General features: G+C 41.3%; 2 protein-coding genes across 2 annotated transcripts; both read right to left on the reverse strand.

Annotated features, from left to right (window-relative positions):
* Positions 1–5,403: 5,403 nt before the first annotated feature.
* On the reverse strand, positions 5,404–7,741 carry LOC141013032 (kelch-like protein 10; the record flags this gene model as incomplete). Its single annotated transcript, XM_073486571.1, is given in 4 exon segments — positions 5,404–6,460; positions 6,463–6,538; positions 6,723–7,206; positions 7,635–7,741. Coding segments are annotated over 4 exon segments (1,251 nt in total), but the record flags the coding sequence as incomplete, so codon positions are not given.
* Positions 7,742–11,170: 3,429 nt separating this feature from the next.
* kcnk4a (potassium channel, subfamily K, member 4a) lies at positions 11,171–19,799 on the reverse strand. The gene is made up of 7 exons (XM_073486254.1): positions 19,590–19,799; positions 16,714–17,031; positions 16,338–16,455; positions 15,725–15,885; positions 14,606–14,792; positions 13,167–13,300; positions 11,171–13,059 (listed from the first exon to the last, which is right to left on the reverse strand). Exons 2-7 carry the CDS (start codon positions 16,900–16,902, stop codon positions 11,992–11,994), a joined length of 1,857 nt encoding a protein of 618 aa, XP_073342355.1. The 5' UTR covers positions 16,903–17,031; positions 19,590–19,799; the 3' UTR covers positions 11,171–11,991.
* Positions 19,800–20,071: the final 272 nt, after the last annotated feature.

Below are 20,071 nucleotides of genomic sequence, written 5' to 3' on the forward strand. Positions count from 1 at the left end.
GGGGGTGTTGTGTGATTTGGCCACGTTCGTTCGGCATAAAAAGGATTCTTTTTATCAGGATTTCGCCGTATTCCTGCGGCCGCGGGCAGAGCGGAGCGAGCCAGACGTCGTGTGTTTGTTTGCTTTAGGTTTGAAGGTGTTGATGGGAGGGAGGCGGCGTGGAAAGGTTTGCAGACTTGAGATCTTTAGGGCGAGGGAGGCAGATAGAAAAGAGAGAGAGGAGCTGTGTCCAGGCCGAGGGCCGTGCCAGCTCTCTGCGGTCCCGGGGCTGAAATCTGCCCGGCGTAAACAGGATGTGAAAGATTTCCAGACACCGACCCGACCACTCACGGAACGCTAGATTTAAATGCTCCCCTCATCTCCTCTGTCTCTCCCTCTCCCTCTCTCTCCCTCTGTGCTGCTCGAGGTTCTGGGATTTGTGGTGGGAGGAGAGAGGGAGAGAAAAGAGAGGCTTTGAAAATGAGACGTGGGATGATAGGGCTGTATTTGGAACGGCTACAAGTTTGGAAGGTGGTATTTTGCAGCCTTAGCAAATTTGTAACTATTTGGGTCTGACTCAAACATTCAGTAATCACTCTCATGCTCATTTTCTGAATGTGCATTCATCATCTTATTTTGAAAAGCTGTCGACTCATTCCTGTTCCTACGCTATGACCCTATTTTGTAGTACCTGTTTTGACTTACCATCAGTCACACACACACACACACTCACACACACACACTCTCTCTACACCCAAGTATCCACATTGACCACTTTTGATAGAATGTCTAAATGCTGAAAATAAAAAACATCCCTAGGGCGAATTTTAAATATAGGCTCTCTGGTATGCCAGTGGTTTGTATGTGTGTGTCTGTAAGAGACAGAGAGCAACTGGGTGTGTTTTGTGTGTGTGAGTGTGTGTGTGTGTGTGTGTGTGAGTGTGTGTGGCTGGTGAGGTCATGCGTGATAGCACAGAATTTTTTACCCTGGCTTTTATTGTGAATTTTTATTGTGGTCGTGACAGTGGATTTATGTATTTTATTATGTTTTCAGGCGGAGCGTGAGTCAGATTTGAAAACGTGGTTGACAATAAAGTTTTAGTTGAAGAGTCTGACAAACACCAGATCGTCTCAATAACATCCGGTCGTGGATGTATTAACAGATCTGGTGGTTTTTGTGCGTTTACTCAAGTTATAAGGGAATACTTGTTTCTGATTGGCTGGTAAGTGAGTGGGCGGGGCTCTTGGAGTGTTTTTCTCCATTCACTCTTTTGCTTTCAACAATATGGTCAATGTTGCTTACATGAAACTCTCTTGGTTAACGAAACAATCACATATTTTGTTTAATCCGTCAACTTAGTATGGTGGACAGCTCTAAATACTATAATTATATCTGATATCACCGTGTTGATGTTGCTCCCAGAACATCATAGTTAAAGTTATCCCAGAACCATCATTGTACCGTACCAATCAAGCTGTTGTGATGGCATATCTTTGCAACTCATGTTGGTGTTGTCCCTCGAACATCATAATTAATGTTAGTCCAGGAACATCATTTCAGCCTCAACACTTCTGGGATGAGCGGTCCCGGCTGAGTGGGAACGCTCACTTATAATTTTTGGGTTTCTCTTCAGTTTTCTGTCGCTGTCTGGTCACAAAAATGCTTGGTTTCACATGGTTTGGGTTGAAATCGACCCTTTCATAACACATGCTTGAAGGGATCATTTCTCTCCGTGTGCGTCTTTTGTGAAATTACAAAAATGTGATTGGTCAGTTGGTCATTCATAATACCCACGAGCCTCAGCCTCAGTTATAACGTCACAGTTTGTGTTGACCTCTGCCTTGTCAGGACACAAGTGATGCCCACACCTGTACTCACCTGTGACTATTTCTTTGGCCAGTTGTACACCAGCTTTGTTTTTAATCTTCATCTTAAAGGTCAAGTATGCAAGATTTGGGAGGATCCTTCGGCAGACATGGAATATAATATTCATAATTATGTTTTTATTCGCGTATGATCACATGAAACTAAGAATCGTTGTGTTTTTGTTTTCTAAGAATGAGCCTTTCACATCCACAGAGGGAGCAGGTCATGTTTCTACAGTAGCCCAGAACAGACAAACCAAATGTCGGTTTTAAAATAGGACCTTCTGCATTTTTAGGGGCCATCGTGGGTTCTCCAACACACTTCAAAGGAGAGGGTGAGGGGAGTTTTCCCAAAAAAATAAGTTTGGTTGCAATCTGCAACCTCACTGCTAGAAACCACAAAATCATACACACTGGACCTTTAACACCAGAGAGTTTTTGTCACTCTTAAAGGGCCAGTCCAATCAAAACAGGTGAGCTGTTATTTTTAAGTGCCGTCATTCACAGAGACGCCAAATAATGAAGTACAAATACTTCTTTACTGTACTTAATTCTGTACTTTACCCAAGTATTTATTTTTCTGACAACTTTTTGCTTTTACTGCCTACATTTTAACAAAGATATCTGTACTTTCTGCTCCTTACATTTTCAAAACAGACTTTAGTTTTAATGCATTTGAGGAGAATTATCAAGCACGGCAGATGAAGCGAGACGAAACGGTGTGAAAGAGGTGAAAGACGTAAACAGACAGAGAGGGAGACTCGAATGGGGAGAAAAGGTGCGTTAGTGTCTCGTATCTGCAGAGAATCTGCTACACCAACCCAGAATGTTGGTATTTGATGTCCTGGAAACGAGACTCAACAATCAACTATCGTCCTGGTGTGTTTACGAACAGCTCGGATAAATCCTGCTGATTCTACCTTCTGGTCTTTGAATTATGTTAATATGACGTGAGGTTCAGTTAGCTTTGCACAGAAATGGCCGGTAGAAATATCTTTCAGAGGGAAACTTTCTACTTTTATACTGTACTTTCCATCTTTTACTTGAGTGAAGAAGTTGAATCACTTGAGTCTTTTTTTTAACAGTAGTATCTGAACTTTTACTTGAGTAAGGAATGTGTGTACTTTCTGCCACCTCTGATAATTCAGCGCTTTACACACCACAGACCAAAACTCAGTTCACCTCCACTGTACTGGGCTGGGAACAGAAACGCATGTATGGATGTGTGCTTGAAGCGCATACAGGTACATTACAGTTTGTTTGTTTTTTTGTAATTTTGGTGAAATGTCCTTTTATTGTCCCAAAATTGAATTCCACAGCGGGTGATCCGTCTGTCTCTACCGACGAGGGTTTTTTATCCGAGCTACTTCTGCTGTTAAAATAGCTTAAAGAGATACAAACTGTTCTCCAGCCATCGCAGTAAAATTGTTTTTTCTAAGCCGCAGTGAGAATGCAGCCTCACTCTGTGTGTGTGTGTGTTTGTCGGGGTGCTAGTGCTCGAGCTGTGGTGAGGCTCCCTCCCCCTGAGTAAACTAGCCCCAGCATCTGTTAGTCTTTTCCACTTAACTACCCCTTACTATATCCAACCTGTACTTATCCCACGGTAGAGCGCCTTGTCTGTCTCACACTGGGTCCCACTGTCCTTGGAGAGGGGAAGTCTGCTGTGGATATCGACCCCCGCTCACACACACACCTCCGTAAAACCATGTCCGTGCATTTGACCCTGAGAGGGAGTGTTCACATACAGCCTGAAGGCAACTACAGCCAACCATACATACACACATCCGGCTTGTAGAGCCTCCTTAAAGCAGAATATGTCATGATTCATGCCTCTGGTTCTTCACACACTCACTCTCACTCTCTCAAACCGACCCAAACTGTGAGCGAGCCTTTGATGACGGCTGTAAAACCCGTCTGAGGATGACAGAAAGCAGCTGCACCTTATGGTCTGAGACAAATATAGCTCACATTACAGGTTTAGACAAGACTTTATTCGTCAGGACTAGATTGTAATCGCTCCTATTTAATTCTGGCAGTTAAATGAAAATACAGCTCTCGGGGCAACAGGACACCGTAAACACAAAATAAAAAAGTTATACAAGCAGCAGAGCGTTAATGACACACAGGAGTAAAGAGAAGATACCGATCTGAGGCCTCAGCATTATTGAAGCCATATTCTTTGAGCAGTCAAACTTACAGACCACAGCTGTACTTGAGGCCCTGCTAGGACAAAACAGCTGGGAGGCCAAACCCACAGAGGCCTGGCTGTTCTCTCCTGAGACAGACGAGGGCGACATTTCTACGGTTTCTCTTCAGATTCACGGCAGCCTGATTGGATTTAAGGGCAAGAGTGACACAAAGCAGGTCAATCTGTGTGAGTTGCACTAACTGGGATATCAAACAAAGAAGAGATTTCTACATCTATAATGTTACAGGCCCCTGAACATGCTCGAATTAAGAGCCCATTTTTGCAACATTTAGCTTGAGAAAACATGCAATCTTAAGTTTGTAAGTCACTAATTTGCAAGAGTTAAAACCCTTTCATTTAAGAATTATTAAATCAAAAAGTCATATTTTTCCAATATTTGTTTTTACCCTTTAACAAATCAAAAATCAGGCCAATACCTCTTTTTTTCCACTCAACATTATTTTGAAGGAGTTACATAAATGCACTGCAGTGACCACCACACATCAATGGTATAAAAACTGACTCAGGAATGATTGTTAAAGGGTAACGCCACCAATTTTACACATTAAAGTGTGTATACAGGTCTTGGGGAGTACTACTGCATATGTGAAAAAAGTTGTATAAAGCCTTTTGTGGCTCCAGAAGAAGCTGCATGTAATCTGATAAATTGCCTCCAGTGATGTTACTCAGTGGCATTGTGGGTAATGTAGTCACCAGGTTTTGAAAAGCAGTCCACCAGTCTAACATTGATCAATAATAATACGGCAGTACCAGAGACATTGTGGTGCCTACGTGCATGAAAGGGTTAAAGTGAGAGTTTCCAAAATATAAATGTTAAATCTAAAACTTCAATCTGAAATGTTAAAGTTGGATCGTAATAGTAAATGTTACAGCCTGCATTCCTAATACGATCTTCCTCTCCTCAGTTGAGATATGTCATTTAAACAGTTGATGTTTTCCTTTGACCTTTTTACTGGGAACAATGCAAATGTCCAATCATTAAAATAAAAATGGAAATTGATTTTAATGTACAATGACTGAGTTGACTATTCACCTTTGACACAGATGTCTGCTTCATTTTGAATGTTTAATACAAAGGTGGGTCTTATACTCAGGGGAATTTTGGCCCAACATGGAATAAAAACTAATCTAGATTCAGAGTAAAAACATTGAGGATGTTTGAATTTAAATTGTGATTTAGTATTTGTATAAATTTATTAAAAATGAGCATTTAGTAAGACATTATATGAAAATGTTCGCAAATCTCACTTTAAATTTTAGAAGTCAGTGACTTAAAAAAGTTCAGTTTGCTTATTTTTGGAGATAAATCTGCCCCAGACGGATCATCAGAGAGAGTTTAAGGCCACATATTTAGTCTGTAACTAAGTCATCAGCGAGGCACCATTCAAACATCCTGACTCTCCACCTTCTTTTTTATTGTGTATAAAGAATAATTAAACATTGAGGGAACAAGTCCTTCAAAAGGTCAGGAGTCAGACTCAAAATGACAATATTGCTGCCGGTGGGTCGTGGTCAGCACACCATGTGAATATCTTTCTCCTTCCAACCCTCTGTCAACAGATGACAAAATATGTGGGAGCCTGAATGTGAGTGTGGATTCATTCAGTTACTTTTTTTGGCGCTGGTGGAAGGCATCGTGCCACAATAGCCTCTTGTCATAGTTCCTGATTCTGAGTAAGCAGGAACTGACTGTTTATCCACATCCACCAGAGCCAAGTTCATTCAGGACTTTAAGAGTTCAGGATCCAGGTCATCACACACCTCCTGCCCTCCAGTGGACTGTGGCACAATTTTATCCAGTATGTATTTTAGGCTGATATTTTTATACTGTATACATCTCTGTTACTCGTCCCAGCTGCTCTTTCACTTCACCCACCTTGTCGTTGAGTGTTGTGCAGCTGGCGTCGCTCCTGCGCTCATGCATGGGTGCAGTGACACTCCACTGGTTGGTGTCGGGCCTGTAGCACTCTGCAGTGCTGAGTTGTACATGCCCATCACAACCTCCCATTGCATAGATGCATCCATTCAGCGCAGTGATGCACACATAGCAGCAGTGGAAGTGCATGGGTGCCACTTCCTGCCAGTTGTGTGTGCTCAGATCCAGCCTGCGAACACTGTTGAAAGACTCCGCCCTGTCACAGCCACCGACACAGTCGACAAACCAGTCGAGGAGGGCAGTGCCGTGATAGGCACGAGGGCTCTCCTGATTGTTTGTCAGGTTGACCCAGAGGTCAGCACAGATGTCATACGCCTCAATGGCGCTAGTTGGATCAACTTCGCTCCAGCCTCTGATGACCAACAGGATGGCATTAGGCAGTGGAGGACAAGTGACAGAGTCACGCATGACGAAGGCAGGTGAGGTGAGGCGGTCCTTGTTTTCCATGATCTCTTTGACCATTTGAAAGCATCAGCGTTGCTCTTCACCAGCTCATTGGACATCACAGTTGTCCTCAGGTGATCTTGACTCATCAAGGCCAGCAGGACCTACACGGAGAAAACAAGAGAAAATCTTTGAATTGAACTGCAGTGGCTTCACTTTTCCTACCCAGAAGCTCTGCCCTCCTTGTATACAGTCTGTGGTCTAACATGACTTCAGGTTTGAAAGCTCCCAGGTGATCTTACAATATTGATGTTTTTGCTGTCAGCTAAAGCTAGTGGCAGAAGTTACCTTAGACATGAGTACAAGCAGGTGTCCTTGTATTTCTTCAGGTCTGTGGGTGATCCAGTGAAGGATGGCCTCGCACACAGTATTCTCCTTTCTCACATTGATGTCGTCTCTTTTAAGGATGTCAGTAAGTTCCCGCACAGTGAGATCCTGAAACTCTTCACTGGAAACAACCTCCTCAAAGTGGTCAAGGATAAACTGGCAGGCCTTGCTCTGCAGCTCACAGCAGGGGCAGATGTTGGTGAACTGCCACATACCGATGCAGTTCTCTGGGCTGAGCTGCTCCCCCAGGAAGTCACAGCAGCCTCGTACTGTGTCCATTATGTTGAACTGATCGGCTGCTAGCAGCGGCTCCTGTACATTGTCCTCTGTCACAGAGAGAGAGCCGGTGTATGCAAACTCAGTGATGATCTGCGTCATGTCAGGAGACAGGCCTGGTATGCTGAAGATCTTCTTGGCTGGGGCTGACCAGCGTATGAAGAGAGCTCTGTGGGTCAGGATGAAAACACAGGAGAGGATTGAAACTAAACAGTATTCGACATCTTTCTCTCGTCCTCACACTGATTTATAATTATTTAATTACAAGTGAGGTTTACAGTTTCAGTGCACTGATGTCATGTCAACAGCTTTTCAATTTCAATTTGTGTACTTCTGTGACAGAAGTACATCAAAAATCAGCTGTTTCACGTGTGCATAATAACTTCCATTTATTATATATTATTGAGACACTTTTTATTCAATTATTAAAAGTACTGTAGCATGGCACTGAGAGACAGGATATAGAGTCAAAATTAAAAGCTAATCTTCAATCAATGTACATCTGATTGTTGCACACAACTGAATGGCAGAAATAACCTTCATTTAAAATTATATCTGACTGTGTGGGCGGACAGGGAACCTGCACCATAATTAAACTTATACTTCTGCATTCACAGCGGATCGATCACCTTGTGGACTTGAAACTTCACATCCTCGACTTTGATGACTGCATCACAAAAGTTGCCCTCCAGACGGAGATCATTAGATCACCCACACTGTAAAAAGTTGCACAGTTTTGCTCATAAACACACAAATAGGTGTTAAAAAAAACCCTGACTATGATTCATGTGATAAATATTTTAAGTGAAGTAAAAAAAATTATATTCTAAGTAGATATTTTGTGTGTACTGTAATCACATTACATTTGTCTCTAACGCAGTAACGTCATTAGTTCCTAATTTAAGCAATTTAAAGACTCCTCCTCATGAGGTATACACACTGTCAGTAATTTTACTCTGTACTTATTTTACTATACTTTTGTACTATACTTTAAATGCAATTTGTAACACAATCCAGCAGATCTGCCACAAATTCTAGATGAAGACGATAATGTTAAAGCTTTTGTTTAAACTTTCAGAAAGGTGTTAATTTGATATGTTATATAAATAATTGAGGTTATTTTTTAGGTTGTGGATTGCATTATATAAAAAGTTTAAAAATGTGTAATTTACTTTAATTTAGTCTAGTTCAAGTACACCCTCAGTGATACACATATTATTAAAAGGTGCAAAGTGTAATAACTGGCCACCTGTTGAATTCTTGCTCCAAACAAATAGGGGGCAGCATATCACCGAAGTAACCGCTAAATGTTACAAAGGAAGTGGTTTGTACAAACAGGACATGATTTGAAGATGTGACAGTTAATGATTTCCTCAAAAATGTTACACAAGCGATAATTTGTACTTAAATATAACAGAATGTGCTCATTCAGACAAATGTTGAAACAGATTGAGATAAAGAAATAAATAGAGATAAATAATGTTGCATGTTGAAATATATCTGTGTTTCCTACCATGGGGAATTATTGTTAATTATTGTGAGGAATCATTAACATTAACATGTGATCAGACAGTCTGTCGCAACTGGAGTTTTTCCTCCAGCTACAAACAGAGCATCCATTTCCTTTTTGCTCTGCTTTGTGGGACAAATCATACAAAAAAAATCAGCTTTGTTGTAGTAAATTGAGGCTGCAACAAATTATTATTTTCATTGTTGTCTAATCTGTCAGTTTTTTTCTTGATTAATTGATTAGTTGTTTGGTGAATACAATGTCGATCGGTGTTTCCCAAAGCCAGAGAAGGCGTCCTTTAATGTCTTGTTTTGTCCACAACTCAAAGATATTCAGTTTACTGTTATAGAGGAGTAAAAAGAAACTGTAAATATTCACATTTAAGAAGCTGAAATGAGAAAATTTTGCCATTTTTTTCTAAAAATAAAATAAAAATAAAAATCACTCAAACCAGTTAAGTGATTATCATATAACTGCAGATTTATTCATTAATTAATCATTGCAGCTGTATAGTAAATAGTATGAAGTCAGGACACAGGTTCAGTCTGACATCACTCAGCATCACTTAATAGGCACTACAGGCGTATGATGTAAAGGAGACCTATTATGCTTTTTCGTTTTTTTTCCTTCCCTCAGTGTTTTACATTTTGAGGTTCCTGTGCACGTAAATGATGCACATCAACAGAAGCTCCTCTGTCCCACAGAAAACACTGCTCCTGAAACGCCTCGTCAGTAGTCCCGCACCATGTCACACATTTGCGTAAATTTTGCCTCGCAGCTAGTTTGGCACGCAAGAATTGATTTAGCACAGCTGCTCTGTTGTTGTAAGTGGTGCTGGCTCAGGCATGTGTGAGCTAACCAATCAGAGGACACTGGGTATTGGGGGGGGGTCTTAAAGAGACAGGAGCTAAGACAGACTTTCAAACAGAGGGGGAATACAGTGCTGCAGCACTGGACAGTATGAGAAAACTGATGTGTTTTTTGAACACTTAAGCATGTATAGTTATTCTAGCAATAACCCAAAATGACACTAAGAATCTGAAAATGAGCATAATATGTCTCCTTTAAAGGCGCTCTTTGGTGTTTTCTTGTAAACAAAGTTTCTGTTAACATTCACTATTACTCACAAAAACACATTGTGTGAATCTTGGAGGTCTAACAAAGTTGTTGTCCTCAAAAACACAAGACAATTTCACCGCTCTTGTAGGCACATCAGTGTGTTTCTTGATATTACCACCACCTGTTGATCAGTGGAAAGGCTAAGACTCATAAAAAACATGTCTCCATTAATGGTGATCAAAGACTCCAGATGGAAAAGAAAATCACAAAGACATCGGCAGCCTTGTCAATTATCAGCATGTGTCTGATAGTCATCACTTTCATGTGTCACTTTAAGACATAATGAGGCCTCTGGCAGGGTTCAACCGAGGACAAATCATACAGTACATGAAAGGTGTTTATATACACAAGTTGACAAACCTGCACGGTTTATGTATGTGGCAAAGGGGTGGAGTCTTTAAAAATAATAAAATGCTAACAAACAGCATCAGCCAAGAGGGAAAGTGGTCACAAGCAGAATTTTGCCAACAGTGACTTTAGGCCACTTGATAGTATAGTTGGTAAACACCACAAACTTAAAAATAACCTTAATGTTGCTTTAATAGCGCGCTGACCGCTCAAATCCAAGGCGAGCACACAAAGATGCTTATCATGGTGTAAGGAGGTTTAACACGAAGCAGTGGACAGTAACTCAGTCTGACTTTTACTTTTTAACCCTTCAGAACATTCATGAGCAGTTTTGTGAACCAGCAGATCACATAACCTTTGGAGGAAGAAGTCAGCCGCCTGCGTCATCAGTTTCAGAAAGTTTTCAAAAATCAGGACTTGTGTGACTGCATTACACAGAGGACAGACACTTATCAGAGCGTGAATGATGGCCCTGCCGTGCCTTCATACTATTGTACTGCAGTTGTGGTTCAGGTTTCCACCCACTGCTGGATTTTCCCCAGGGTTTTATTTAGCAGGAGGTGGTATGCCACCCAGATGCAGACAGACGCATCATGTCCTGTGATCAGTTTTGTTAGTTTACGATATCCTAAACAAGTCACACATCTTAAATCTATGACGTCTGCTTTGTAAAATACCTCCCGTGCTGTTCTTTTTCCCTTTTAATGTTGTTTTTCAAAGCGTTTCATTTTTTCTTGTCTTGTTTCAAGCGAGGTGGCCCACCTCAGCTATAAATCACTGCACTGAATTTAAAGCTCTTAGTCAGTCGCCTCATTAAGCCACTTAAATCTGAGATTTAGTGTTGAATACGTTTGCCGAGAATTGATTGAGCTCGACGGCTGAAGGACAGATCAACGGGGTGGATAATTATCCATAATTATGGATAACGATGTGACTCAGCCTGTTTAAAGGAGGTGTGTTTCCCTCATTTAACGCTCTCTTTAGATTTATTTCAAAATCATTTGTTGAGAAATTTGTAGTTGCAACCTGGGAATGAATGTGACCCAGTTAATCCTGACTGAAATATATCAACAACTATTTGGTTCGTGTCTCCCTTTAGAGTGAACTGAAAGGTCTGTCTCAATACCCACACTTGTGGTATTTGCAATAATGTGAATGTCTGATTAATGCAAACACCCCAACAAGACATTGATGCTCACCCTAGCCCCGACAGCCTGTTGTGTCGAGGCCTTTAGACTGCAATGCATCAGACTCCTCACACTAGTTTGCACAACCAGAGGGAATAAGACGTTTATCTGCTGTGTTATGTTCTCTGCACCTGCCTATTTTTTTGTACTAAAATTACCAGCATGGTAAATAAATATAAGCAAATAAATCCAACAACTATCAGCCTGTGAACAGGTTACTGCGCACACAGGCCTGTGCTTTCTAACATTTTGTAGGCTTCTTTTAAGGTATGGCTTAAAATGTATTCAACGCAGATGTTTATTACATAAAAACATATTCATAATTACACCATATCTTCTATGATTAGGCCTGTCTATTATCATTTTTAATTTATTTTTTTATTATCAATAAACCACTGCTTTCAAAACAATGCATCATCATTAATAACGGGGTCAGCGCTGCCTCTTCTCTAAGATATTGAGGAAGTTTGTCTCTTCGTTGTTTAGAGTTTCTTAAATCACTCCTAAGCAAAGACTCGTTGTTAGAAATGTTGCCCCTAAGTTAGGAGCTCTCTGAGAGGATTCTCAGAGTGTTGTGAATACAGACCCAGATTGACAGATCACAACCAAAATGACTCTGTGAGACTAAGCATACATTTTAAAAGGTATCAGGAAACATCAGCTACATTCATGATAGTGAGAGCTGCATGTGTTATATACAGTTTATGTTCTAAGCGGCAGAAGTGTCAGTCTGCTGTAAACCAGCAGCTTTGGTGTGAACATGTTCTGTCAGATGTTGACTTTGTGGCTGTCAGAGTGTCGGACCTTTCTGGTTCTCTGATGAGAGAGAAGAGTCTGGAGGCGGTGTGGGGGGGTTTGAAGGCGGCTGCATCTCACTGCTGAGCCTCCTCACTTGCAGGGGGCTCCACTTGTGTGACAGCTGCCTCCTCATGCTCTTCCTCTTGGGTTTCCGTGGTCGTCTCCTCCTCTCCATGCTGTCTTTTGGCTGACCGCGGTCGCTCAGAGTGTCTGAGGACTCGTCGATGTACGCCAGGTTCTCTCCAAAGAAATCCAGCAGCTGGCAGCTGTTTGCGGATGCGATGTTGAGGGGAACAGAGGGAAGGAGAACTGGGTGGCGGGAAGAAGAAAGAAAAGGGGAGGGAGGCAGCAGACTAGGGGCACGTGGGCGATTGTAGCTTTTGTTTGCTACAGATTCATTTTTCTCTGCTGGAATCGGTTTGTTTTTCTCCTGCGCTGTGTTCATGCCTGCAGCTCCTCCCTCCTCCATGCTGCTGACTGTGCGACAGGGCTGGAACCTGTGGAGAGCCAAGCCAGAAGAGGAGACGGAGGAAACGTCTGATCCGGAGTCAAAAGGAGACTCAGATCCAGAGATGTATTCTCCCTCCAAGGCAGCACCTGCTGAGTCCAGCTCTGAGGCGGAGCGGGCCACAGGGAGGGAGAACGAGCGGGCCAGCAGGTGAGAAAATGACCTGCCCTCCACCTGCAGAGCCACAGCAGGGGCAACCCTCGATCTAGGCCCCACTCTCGGGACTGTTGTGACTCCAGGAACACTGACCCGTGGCCTGGACTTGGCCACCACTGCCCTCTCAAGAGAAGAATGGGCCTCCAGCTGGATCATGGAGCTGGAGAGAGTGGCCCAGCGGTTCGGCAGGTGTCCATTCTCAGATCCTCCTCGAGCCCAGTGTCCCAGAGTGCCCGTGGCTCCCCGACGGATGCGGCGACGCTCGCTGCGTTTCCAGCGCCGGCGTTGCAGGAGGAATGGGTCGTTGAACTCCAGAGGGTTTGGGATACGGAAGTCCATGGACATGTTCTGGATGTTCTGGGTCCAGTCTGTAGCGTGGGCCCTCAACTCCTCCATCTGAGAGTGAGAGAGCGACAGTGCAGCAGAAAAGATGAGCCAATTTAAATGCAGCTCCTCCTGTCGTGGTGCACATTTGTGACTTTATAGCACCATATATCTCTCACCTCAGCGCGGGTCCTCTTAGACAGCACCCTCAGCCAGTTGCCTATCATGGTGAGAATGGAGGCAAAGTAGGCGAGACCAAACACTATCCACAACAACACCAGCAGCTTGAAGAGCATGCTCTCATGACCACGGCCTGGGCACAGAGAGATAGTGGATTTAAGAGGGTTTTAATGTGTTGTGATGTTTCACTGATCCTCAAAGAGATAGAGTACTCCCCTTTCTGTTGCCGCTCACAATGGTCTTGATACAGAAGAGTCATGGAGCAGGTAGGGAGACAGTTTCTTGTTCCATGACACCTCATCTTTACTTTAGGAGGTGGTCTGGATTAGGGACAATTACTACACTTGTTTGTATGATCAAGAAAGGTAGATTTATTATTATTTGAGAAGTTTAAACCAGCATATAACTGAAACTATATAATAGATTATCAAAAAAGTTTTGGATTATCCTGTCTATCAGCTTAACTACTGACAAACTTTACAGATGTGGCATGCTGCAACAATCCTGTGTTAAAGTCTACGTTGCAGCACCGTACTGCACCAGATTTTTATAACCTTGTCCTAAGACTGCTGCAATTAAACAGTTATTAAATCTAACATCTAGACTTTATGACTTGCTTGTATCTGGGTCCCCTGAGTCTTCCAAAGCTAAATTTAAAGTTTGGAGAGCGAATTTACAGGAAGATATTTAATTTGCTAAAATGGCAAGCTGCTTTCAAAAGCTCAAACAGCAAATCTTAAGCTTCTACAATATAATTGGCTAATGCGCATTAATATTACTCCAGAAAAGTTCAACAAATTTGATAATAATATCCCTGATTTGCGTTTTAAAAGTGGACAATACAAGGATACCGTCTTTCCATCGCGTTTGAGAATGTAATAAGATTAAATAAAAATTCTGGGAAGAGATAAAATGTAAGATGGAAGAAATTTTTATCAATTCAATTAACTTTCTTATTAGGTTGTTATCCGAAAACACATAATTTGAGGAAGAAAGAGCAAATCTGTTTAGATCCATGTTTGTTACAGGCAAACAGATGATAGCACTATGATAGAAAAATGTAAATAGACCAAGTATTGGTAGATGGTTAACAGAGGTGTCAACACCTATATCCTTAGAAAACATTACTTATTCTATTAAGGGAGAACAAGAGTCTTTAAGAAAGCATGGCGGCCTTTATTAATTATCTTGAGCACACAGACCTGCAAAGTGGATCAGCAGGGTGAATTTGGAGATGACTGATCCATGTCTTTTAAAGTAGCAGACAATTTATTTTCCAGTTATCAGATTGTTTAATTTGAATGGTTTCTAAAAGCTCAAAGAGATAAAAGAAGAAAGATACAAGAAAGATTTTAAAAAGTAAAATGGTAATCATGGTCCTGGTAATCATCTCGTGACCCTCAGGAATCACCTACAAGACATAATGTTGTGTTAGTACCTGGTACGTAGTCTCCAAAGCCAACAGTGGTGAGAGTGATGACCACAAAGTAGAGTGACTCCAGAAACGTCCAGCTCTCCACTTTCCAAAACACGACTGTTGGCACGGCGAGGAAGATCAGACAACCAATCAAGATGGAGAGAACCGCTGAGATCACACGCACAGTTGTTGGTCTGACCTTGCGTTTCTGAGAGAGAACCACAAATACAGTTGCAGAATTAATGATAACGAATACGTAAGACTGTTATGATATTTACACATTAAATTGGATTTAATGAAACAAAGCTCCGTTTTTTTAGACTTAGGTTTTAACCAGTCATGGTTTTCAAGGGTTTCAGGTCAAAACGTCAGTTGTTTTTTTTTTTTTACATGAACAGAACTTATTGGTGTGTCCATAATGTCCCCTTTTCAGATAAGATTTTGAGTCAATTAATGCTGCATAATAACTTTAATAATATACTATACATTAGCCTTTGAGACCAGCAGGTTTAATGCCACTTCAGAGGAGGACAGACTTTGTTTGCTGTGTGAGCTAGGTGAAATTGAGAATGAGGTTCATTTCTTGTTTTGTTGTCTTGTCTATGTAAGAGACGTATTTTTAACTGAAACATTCTCCATTTATGTTGATTTCTTTTGGTTGGATGATTATGAAAAACTTGGGAGAGAAGACAGAATGTTTTGCTTAAGACTGAGCTGCAAAATAATTTGTAATTTTGTAATGAAATGAAATGTACTGAACCGCAGCAACTGTATTTTTGGTGTCTGCACTATGTGCATGACACGAAAACAAAAGGCAAATCAGTCAATCAATCATACATCTATATTTAAGTTTTTGATTGCTGTTTTGTCATTTTCTAATTATCACATAAAACATTTAGCAATTTCTTTTATGTGACTTTTGTGGAGGCAGCAGCTACTTTTTTCTTTTTTTTGTACTTTTTCCCCCCTTTTTCATTTACTACAGGAATATGCATTTACACTAATAAAGTGGACTCACATCCAGGTAGGAAGCTCTAGCTCAAATATTCACTGCCAAAACGGACAATAAAAATAGGTCTGGGCCTTCGCAGGTGTGAACCTAACTGGGCTTTTGGTCCTGGCAGGACAGACCATTCTCACCAGGAAGAGGGTCTCAATTTTGGCCACAGCTCTCCGCAGCACTGTGCCCATGTGGTCGCCAACCCCAGCGAGCAGTATGCCAAACATGGGTATGCCCACCAGAGCGTAGCACACACAGAATAACTGGCCGTACCAAGTCCGAGGAGAAAGGTTCCCAAAACCTGTTAAGAAATAAAAGGAACACAAGGACCTTTAGCTATTCAGTCAAAGTTGTAAGGTGCTGTAAGCTACATATTGTTTTTAATTAAGGCGAGTGTTAAATAGCTCTATATTCCAACAGTAATCACTGTTAAGGAGTGTTTGGTCAGTAACTCATCTCTATCCTCCTCCTGCTCAGGCAATAAAGGAGAAATTAAATGTTATAGTATCCCTGCCCAATGTAAGAATATATTTTTTAAAAGACTTCACATATTCACTCTAATGATTGTCATGCCATGAACATGATGTTGAAAGGATCAAGTATGTTCTGAATTGAACTTTTACTGGAACTCCCTGTGAAAAGATTTCTAATTAATCATTTCCACAATATTTCAGGTAAGCCATCTTTCCCACAGACTTCTTCACTTCAACGAGCATTTTATATTTGTAGGATCTTCAAAGAGTGCCCACCTACCTATGGTGGTAATAATGGTACCACAGAAGAAGAAGGCGGAAACCAGGTCCCAGCGGCTGGTGAAGTTGGCAGGAAGGCTGTTCACATCCAGGCCTGCATCCATTGCAGACACCACCCCCTGCAGGGAAGAGAGGGGATCTAATTTATTTAACTGTATTTATCTTACAGTGAGAATGTAAAACAAATGAGCAACTATGTTTGTCAAATAAATGTAGCATTCATTTATCATTTGCTTTTGAAATGTATTTAAGAAGTATGAAGTAGAAAAGGTACAAGTACCATAAAATTGTACAGTGTTTGCGTAATGATACTAATACTACTTATAATACTAATAGTAATAAGTGTAAGTGTTTATGAAATGAGAGATTGCTGATACCTTCACAAGATTTTTGAATTCGAGCTCAGTGACACAGGACTTATTCTTGAGGAAAGTGTCCTTGGTAGCGAGCAATTGTTTCAATGCAAAATCCTCATTGGAGGCCTCCAGGGTGCGGAAAACAAGTGCTCCCATCACCAGGTACAGCACGACCCCCGTCAGCAGGGCCAAGAGGGTGGTGCACCGCATTTTCTCCCCGTCGACCCCCCCGGCCCCCCAGGGTTAGGGGTCAGAGTTTGGAGGCCAGGATCTGGTCGGACTCTCAGTCAGGATACAGGGCACAGCTGGCCATAAACAGGAAGTTCCTTTAGAGAGGCACTGTACGTATGAGGACGGAAATGTGTAAACGAGCAACACAAGGCTGACAGACATTAATAACCTTTGTTTATACATCAGAGAGTCAAACCAAAGAGACGGTCCATGGCAGGAAAAGTGACAAGTTAGGAGCTGGCATGATGTAAATTATGTACACTTAAAGCAACATTATGTAACTTTTTTACTTTAAAATAACGGCTTCAAAATCATTTACAAGGTCTTGTAATAGGGTGAATTGTGTCTCTGTCACTTGTTTCTGCACTTTGTAACTTCAGTGAGAGGGTAGGATCACAGCATTACGTACATGTTTACTTCAAGAAACAAGTTTTCAACACATAAAGTTGTTATGACGTAATGAGTTTTGTTTATGAGATTGTTACAGATTTGTATTTACAACAGTGGCGTTGCACTCAGAAACTGTGGGGGGTGCCAAATCACACAAAATGCCAATTTCTGCATAATGTTGCTTTAAATGCGTAAAAGACTGATTGGTCGATGTAATAATTCATCCAGTCCAGACAGCCATAAGTAAAGCCCTTACTAATTCAAGTCCAGTATAAGAAATTGAGACTTCAGTCACATGCGTTCACAGAATAGAGTGGGACTTTCCTTAGTTACATGAGCTTTAGAACAAAGGACTGTAGGCTTTGTCTATCTAAGAAATGGGGTACAATAAGGCATTCACAATTTAAATCTGTTTTTGTTTAATCTTAGTAACATAGCATTATGACCGCTATGTACTGGTGCCTGAGAGAATGCCTCAAGGAAAATAAGAAATCCTTTGAGACAGAAACTTTAAGATGCTTTATGGTCAGATGAGGATAAGAAGTCAAATCAACCAGAAGATCAGAGCAGATCAACACTTGACTACACGAGGGTCACAACAGTTTCAAGTTATACCGTGGCATGAAAATTGACAGTTATCATACCGTGTACATTTGCTTATCTACGGTAATAATTTCTACCCTATTAGTGTTATTAAAAACATATACATTTATATCAGGTTTCATGTTGATGTACAGTAGGGTGGCGGTTTGATCCCAATCTCCTTCTGGCCAAATGTCAAAGGCTACTGCCAGCACAATTTGTTTATTGGTGTATCCAGATTGATTTTAGGAAGTCTGGACATCAAAAAAACACAAAAAAAAACAAAACACAAGGAATTCGATTTTTGCAAATCAGATAACACAACAACGTCGACATCAAATCCAAGCTGCTCTACGAGCAGAGGGGTGTGGAAGACAACACAGAGAACAACAGTCTGTGGAGTCACGCTGAAATAAATGGTCTGCTTCGCAACTCTACAGCATGATTGTTTGGAGGGCGAGATGATGGGTCTATATTTCTCTCTCAGTCTTTCAGATCTGATTTGAGAAACAAATCTGATTTGCCTGCTGTCTGAACATAGCCAAAGACCCTGAACCACAAAGTGCTCCTAGGCCAACACCTTACATGGTAGCTTGCTGCCAGCGGGGTTTGAGTGTGTACGTGAAACGGATGAATTGTAGAGTCCTCTAGATAAAAAGCGCTACATGCAATCCATCTACCATAAAACTGCTGCTGTCCTGTCCTGTGTTTTTAACACCTCACTTCATAATCAAAGTAAAACATGCTTCAACGTTTCCAACCATGGACAGCAGAAGCAGCAGTGGCTGAGGTATCTTGACTTTCAGTGTCTCAAGTGGCTCAAGCTCCAAAACAGTGGATTGTACTACATTTCCCATGACCACTATCAGCTCCGTCAGACCCTGCATGCGAGTGCTCCTCAGATGGTCCCATTTCTACAAAAGCCCTAAAAGGTCATGGGTCAAACACTGTTGTCCCAGAGTTGTTGCTGCTGCACCAGTTCATTCTATAAAACCACTAAAATATTGCTTTACTTGACTTGTTAATATTAAATAAGTTTTCTAACTTATCTAGGTCACTTTATTTAGACAGCAACGAACGGTTACACCCTAATATTAGATTACAAATTGCATGTGAGCAAAAAATTAACTCGTGAGTTGTTCCAATTTGAGGAGTCTTTCACGTGAATTTTCCCAGGGAACTAATTTTTCCAATTATTTCGACACTACATGAATGCACAACGAGATTCAGTCCGAATATGTTAGTAGCTGCTAATGCAGCCTGAAGCTTTTGGCCTCACGCATACATTAAGAGTGGACTCCAGGGATCTGTTAAGCTCACTTCTTTCCATCTCCAGATACAGCCTTTGTTTCGCTCGTGAAGCGCTGACGTAGTGCGTGACGTGACTGAAGTTGAGGCCTGTTTAACTTTGACTGTGTTGGGAATCGTTCTAAAAACAAACCATATCAAAATCCCATATCAAAAGTTAGCCTCATTCAGAAGAAACAAGCTTCTTTCATAGTCTATAAAATAACTGGAAAATAATCTTCAGTGTGTTTAGAGTTACATCCAGTGTGATCACAGCTAAATGGAGCAATATTGTAAAATTGAAAGGAACTATTCTTTACTTTCAGATGTTGTACGCGATTTATTACATGGAAGTTTCATAATGGATAAAGAAAGTTTTATAACCGAGCGAAAGATCGAGAAAGTACCTGATGTCGCTGACGTCAGGAGCTCATCCCATGTTAAACTTTCACAAATCAGGTGATGGAGAAATCTTTCCGCTGTATTGCTGCTCTGCTTTCTCTCTGGTGGCTCAGTGTTCAGGAGTGGAGGATTGTTGGTCCATTTCTTTCTCCTTCAAGCCAGATGAGAACTTAAAACGATGGCAAAATACATGAACAAACAGGTAAACACAGGTAGATTAAAGCATAAAGGAGCAGAACAGCCTTAGGTTGGCACATTTCCTTGTTTCTCGCTGTGTTTTAGCCAGGTATGAGTTGCATTAAATAAGTGTTCACATTGCAGACTTTGTCATAATAACCAGGGAGGGACTGACGCACACCAGGCCACCCTGCCAGTGCTCTCACAAACGATTAGACTCTGCCAAAACTCCAAACATACATCTTGACATTAATCGAAAACATGTTTATCGCTTATCTTCATTTGGCTTCTAATGTTTTCTTTGAACTGT

Source organism: Pagrus major, chromosome 18 (genome assembly GCF_040436345.1).
Source record: "Pagrus major chromosome 18, Pma_NU_1.0".
In the NCBI taxonomy this organism is placed as follows: domain Eukaryota; kingdom Metazoa; phylum Chordata; class Actinopteri; order Spariformes; family Sparidae; genus Pagrus; species Pagrus major.

Excerpts from the sequence above, each read along its gene's own strand:
- kcnk4a (XM_073486254.1), bottom strand. The coding sequence starts at position 16,902 with ATGCGGTGCACCACCCTCTTGGCCCTGCTGACGGGGGTCGTGCTGTAC. Across the intron at positions 16,456-16,713 it reads AATTCAAAAATCTTGTGAAG|GGGGTGGTGTCTGCAATGGA; the intron begins GTATCAGCAATC and ends TCTTCCCTGCAG. Across the intron at positions 13,060-13,166 it reads CTAAGAGGACCCGCGCTGAG|ATGGAGGAGTTGAGGGCCCA; the intron begins GTGAGAGATATA and ends TCTCACTCTCAG.